The sequence below is a fragment of the Pagrus pagrus genome, assembly GCF_965226575.1.
Source record: "Pagrus pagrus genome assembly, chromosome: 24".
Classification (NCBI taxonomy): domain Eukaryota; kingdom Metazoa; phylum Chordata; class Actinopteri; order Spariformes; family Sparidae; genus Pagrus; species Pagrus pagrus.
In genome coordinates this window covers 15,877,314-15,883,321 of record NC_140206.1, presented here as the reverse complement: position 1 = coordinate 15,883,321, position 6,008 = coordinate 15,877,314, and the positions used below count along the sequence as shown (strand labels likewise).

General features: G+C 43.0%; 1 protein-coding gene across 1 annotated transcript; it reads left to right on the top strand.

Moving 5' to 3' along the window:
- Positions 1-2,358: 2,358 nt before the first annotated feature.
- sox1b (SRY-box transcription factor 1b) lies at positions 2,359-4,759 on the top strand. Its single transcript, XM_084346971.1, has one exon. The coding sequence runs from the start codon at positions 2,682-2,684 to the stop codon at positions 3,750-3,752; it is 1,071 nt and encodes a 356-aa protein (XP_084203097.1). The 5' UTR covers positions 2,359-2,681; the 3' UTR covers positions 3,753-4,759.
- Positions 4,760-6,008: the final 1,249 nt, after the last annotated feature.

The window sequence follows — 6,008 nt, the reverse complement described above, 5'->3', positions numbered from 1 at the left end:
TGATTGGCTGTCAGTAGAGGCCTCTGTAAACACCTCAAGACCAAATGAGAGTCAGGTGCTATTTGTAAGAAGAGTTGATTTTTGTGTTTCATTCCCAGCTCGTCAAAAACTGACGCTTTGGGATGGCGGCAGCGCCTATTTTTGATGAGCATGTCCTTATTTGACGAGTTAGGAATGAGACTCAAAAATTAACTTTTCTTACAAATAGTACCTTTAAAATGTGACATAGTCCATGTATGGATTGCCAGGACATCAATAGATGAATAGACAGGACGTTAGAAAATAAAGGAAAGTAGGGTCAATGACAATTTATCCTTATTTGCTCCATGTGAAGTACTTCTGTCAATTCACTGATTTGATTTCTGCCTCAAAGATCGACCGCTTGATTTTCTTAATGCTGCATTTCAAAGATACAGTGTGCTTCAGTGCTGGATGCAAAAAGCCAGAAAGAGAGGAGAGTGTCACAGTGTGCGCAGAGCAGATCATACAAACCACTTAACAGCACTACAGCCAACTGGTACAAGGGAGCGAGAGAAAAAATCCAGCCATGCCAGCGTGCCAATATAGTTTACCAGCTTGCTGAAAAGCAGGCAGCACCTGACAGATGCCACTTGGGAGCATAATCCCAGAGGGCTGAAAAGATCCTCCACATGACGGGATGCCAGTGAAGCAGGAGGAGACTGGAATACCTAACGACAAATTGCAATGTGGAATGAAATATTTATCTATCTGTCGTGTCTATTCCTTCCTTTATAGAGCCAAAATCATGGGAATTAACACATTTCTTCAAGGCATCTATTATAAACTGACAATGACAAAAAAACAAAAAAATCAGCACCTATTCTGATGATCAGTTAATTGTTGGAATCATTTATTGAGCATAACTGCCAAAGATTTGCTGTTTTTTAAATACTTAAATGTTTAGATTTTGCGAGTTTCTTTGTCTTGAATGATAAACTGAAATCTTTTTTAAATCTAAAATAAGTGATATATGTTTCTGGGAAATTGTCATCTGTCTCTATTCTGTAACTGTTTAGCTAGAAAACAATAAGAGAAAATAATCAGTAGTTGCAGCCTCAGTAAAATTAGGTTTATGTGTATTATTATGATTATTATTATTTATTAATGGCAGCATGGCAGTAGAGGAAATAGTGGTAATAGTAATATATTTTAACAATTTATAAACACATTCAATTTGACCAGGTATTATTTGCCTTAAAACAGCAGTCTCTCCTTCACAGATCATGACCGACTCATTAAAATTCTATCTTTCAGGAAAATTGTCAGAACTGTCCTGTACTCCTGTTATAAGACCTGGAGCATGGAAGCCATACCGGGCCTATGGCTGCGGGCCTGCAGCCATGCTGGCCACACAATGCTTCATGAGTTTATTAAAATGAGAGCATTAAAAACCTATAATATTTCTAACATTTATTAAGGGACTTTTTGAATGGTCGTTAAATCTCTCCCTCTTTTCATTCGTGCTTGCCACACAGCTTTGGTGGAGCAGACAAAAGGGGCGCTTTGAATGGCACGTGCTCCGGGCGTCAGTCACCTGTTTCCTAGCAACTGGCACAACAGAAAAGCACCTGTGGCTCTGAATAGGAGGCTGTGGAGCCCTTAGTCGGACAAAAACCAGGGAGAATATATATATATATATATATATATATATATATATATATAAAGACTTTTATTATTATATTATTATAGGCTGTAGGGCAAAATGTATGAAAGAGTAATATATAAAATGAATATAAATATCAGACTGTTTGGTATCTAATATGGTATGGCATGGGTATGAACATATTGAACTTAATAGATTACTTTAGTATCTTAAGCTGCTGAATCAGCCCTGACAGTAAATTATTTATTGTGAATAAATAACGTCCTATTTTAAAAATTCAAATATCATTTACACAGCTCAGTAGTCTACTTTCTGTTCTTATTGCTGTAGTGATGGAGACGATGACAGGCGCACTAAAGCCAAATGAATAATATGAATAATTGGGCTATTTTAGATGGCCACGGTGTTTACTTTATTTATCATAATGCTCACTGCTGTAACATATATTATGTTTTCAAAGAGCAAACGTCCTTATCAATAAAGTTTTACTAACATTATAAAATACTGAAGACCGGCAGCTCCACTGTAGCCTGTCTAGAATTGCGGGTATTAAAGTGATTACATGTTGTGTGTTTTTTAGCTACACACACAAAACAGATGACAGAGGGAGTCATTTTTTTTTTTTTTTTTTTTTTTTTTTTTAGGTCTCGCGCTCCGACGTCACCAGAACCTCGAGCCCCCCGCATGCAAATCACGTCTCCGCTCGAGCCTCTCCATTGGCCGTCTTTCGCTCATTTAGCTGGTGTCAGAGCGCGCGGCCCAGGCACGCTCCGGTAACTTTTCCCATCATAGCTGCAACCAAAGTAAGCTCAAACAAGCGGTTTCTATTCTTCTCTGCGCTCGCGGATGACAGGGAAAAGGCACGGAGGGGAAGTGTGGAGCAAGTTTACCTCCGACTGGATTTCATCCTCAGACCACAGCACCTTTTCATCTCTCTCTCCCTCTGCTCCATTCACTCTTTATCTCTCTCCTCCTCGGAGGTTCAGCTGCGCGCGGGGCCAGCCTGAATGTTTCCGTGTGTTTGACTGAGAAGTGTTGTCCTACCAAGACGAGGTGAATGTACAGCATCATGATGGAAACGGACTTACATTCCCCCGTGGTCCCCCAGACCAACCCATCCAACCCGGGGGGACACGCGGGAGGAGGAGGAGGAGGAGGCGGGGGCCCCGGCGGCAAAGTCCCCCAGGACAGAATCAAGAGACCCATGAACGCGTTCATGGTCTGGTCCCGGGGCCAGCGGAGGAAAATGGCACAGGAGAACCCGAAGATGCACAACTCTGAGATCAGCAAGCGGCTGGGCGCCGAGTGGAAGGTGATGACCGAGGCGGAGAAGAGACCGTTCATCGACGAGGCGAAGCGGCTCCGGGCCATGCACATGAAGGAACACCCGGACTACAAGTACCGGCCGCGGAGGAAGACCAAGACGCTGCTGAAGAAGGACAAATACTCCCTGGCCGGTGGGCTCCTCGGCTCCCCTGCGGGCGTAGGGATGGGGGGCGGCCAGCGACTTGAGAGTCCTGGAGGGGGCCACGCAGGGGCGAATGCGGGCTACGCCACGCACGTGAACGGCTGGGCAAACGGCACATACTCGGGCCAGGTGGCGGCCGCAGCGGCGGCGGCTCACGCGATGATGCAGGAGGCGCAGCTGGCGTACACGCAACACCCGGGCACCGGAACTCACCCGCACCACCCTCACGCACACCATCACCCTCACCACCACCCGCACAACCCGCAGCCCGTGCACAGGTACGACATGAGTGCCTTATCGTACAGCCCCATCTCAAACTCTCAGAGCTACATGAGCGCCTCTCCACCGGGCTACGGCGGGATCACGGGCTACACGCACCAGCACCAAAGCTCCGGTGTGTCCCCGGTGTCCGGGGCGATCGGAGGGACTTTGGGGTCCCTGGTGAAATCGGAGCCTAGCGTGAGCCCCCCGGTTTCCAGCGCGCGCGCACCGCCGTGCCCCACGGGGGACCTGCGGGACATGATCAGCATGTATCTGCCGACCGGAGAGGCGGCGGGGGACTCCAGCGTTCACAGAGGACTGCATGTGCTCCACCCGCAGCACTACCAGAGCAGCGGCCCCACTCCGGTAAACGGAACGGTTCCTCTGACTCATATTTAAATCTCTAAATGTACCATAGACACTACAAACCACAACCAAATATTTAAAAAGTTAGATGTGGGCGCAGGCTGCTGAATTGTAAATTATAGGCGGTTATAGCCATAAAAATGCAATCACTTTGAACAAACTTTTTTTTTTTTTTTATTGTTATTTTCATTTTTCTTTCAGTGATGGATTTCTGTCTGTCCGAGCTAAAGGAGAAAAAAAAAGCGTATCCGATTTACTTTCGCTCTCTGGAACAGAGCATGCCAAGTTTTGACGCGATTTGAATTAGCCTATAATTCGCAGAAGGCTGGTGCATTTTTTTGAGGTTAATTTTTGTTTCCCCCTCTCACTCCTCCTGTGGAAATAAAAGGCACCAGCTGTGTGTTTGAGGGATCCTGAAAAACCTGTTTAAAGAGGGAGGCGTATAATAAACGGAGGGCGGTGTGGATGATGTGTTTAAAAAAAAGGGGGTTTTCTAGGATGCAACTGAAATTGATTTCCAGTTTTTAATGCTTGTAAACATGTGAGTCAGTCGGTGTAATTTGAATTTGTTTTTTGTTGATGTAAAATCTTGCAAATTGCGAATAAATAGTCCCACTGGGAAAAAAACGCATTTATGCAATTGTACATAATTTACACAAAAAAAAGAAAGAAAAAGAAAGAGCCACATTTTCGGGTTGAAGAGGCAGCTTTCCGCTCAGTTTATTCATTTTCCAATAATATCTGAAATCTTGAATATGTTTTGTTCGTGGGGTTTTTATTTATTTATGCAGACTCATTTAAATCGCAGCTCCGTTATTTGATGTATCTTCACGTTTATTCAGTGTTGGAGGAAATAGATTTTTTTAAATGCTGAACATCTTATTGTGTCGTTGCAGTGGATGGGGTTTTAATGAAACAGTAAAAAAGACAGATGTGTTTCTGAGTGATGTCCTTGAAAGTATTTCTATTGTTTATCAGTCGGGCTCTTAATTATTATTCTTAGAATTAAGAATAATGGAAGACCATATTTTGTTTTTCAGATATATATATTTTTTTTTTTTAAAAATCCTTCTAATCAGCCATATTTAAATCTGGAATAAATCTTGATGATGCTAATTTTGTCACTGTAAATTCATGTTGGACAGCCTAATGTGTAATATGTCAAACTGGGGGTCACAGGAGAATATAGGCCCAGTCTTTTGATGGGTAAATGGGGAACAGCCTAATAAAATAAGACCAGTATATAGACTATGCTTACATTTTATTTCCTGAAATTACTGTTTTTCAATTATTAGTATTATTATTTAAAATTCTTCTGACATATTTCATGATAATTGTAAATTATTATACCTGCAATATATCCAGTAGTTGATTCTGCAGGTGGAAAGTTTATCTGGCAGCCTTTAACTCAAAGGTTGCATTGAATACTTAGACTTCCAGGGAGACAGATATACAAAGTATTAGTCTAATAACATCCTAACTTTACATTTGTCTTTAATTTTAAATGGGGCAACACTCTCACTGACGTCTTTGCTTTATTTTGGCGGTTTAAACCAAAGCACATTTTCAGGCTTTATGTTTTTTCCTAATGCAGGAACATGCTCAGTGCATGCAACATGGAAAGTAAACTGATCACAGGGATATATTCAATTTCCATCAATGATGCTGTGTTATTTGTTCAACTGTTATTTTCTCTTTCCGTTCCTTGCACTCTTGTAAGTTGTGAAAACGTATGTAGGATATTTCTTAAAAGCTAAAATGTGTGCTCCTCTGGGTGAGCAGGACCTTCTGTCATCTCATCCCAATTAACACCCAATTGTAGCTCAATTATTCCTCATCCATAGCTGGCTCATTTGATCACGCATCGTCTGAGTTTTTCTCGACACCTTAACACTCACATGCTGAAAATGTGGCTCTACCTGTTTGTATAATATTGCACTTGTACAAGCTTTTTTTTAATTCCACCTGTGTCAGGGTCACGACCTCGGTAATCTAGAACCCAAGCAAAAGTAAATCTGACATAAAGAGTATCCGCTGGTCAATGACAAATAATTCTTCAGCAGGCCTCAACTGGGCCCACTTCATCCCCGCCTCCACCTGGGTCCCCCGCAAATCTCGGCCCCATACCCCCAGCAACAAATGCCTTCATCTGTGTGTGTGTAACCCTCCTGGTTATTGAATTATTTCCTTCTTTAAATTTGATGGCTGAATCCCTGGAGGCCCCGGGGTATGGCTAGGGGAGGGAGGAATGAATAAGCAGAGAGCAGAGGGGCGAAGGAGAAGGGAGAA

What these genes read in the sequence shown, in the direction of transcription:
- sox1b (XM_084346971.1), top strand. Translation starts at nt 2,682, where the DNA reads ATGTACAGCATCATGATGGAAACGGACTTACATTCCCCCGTGGTCCCC.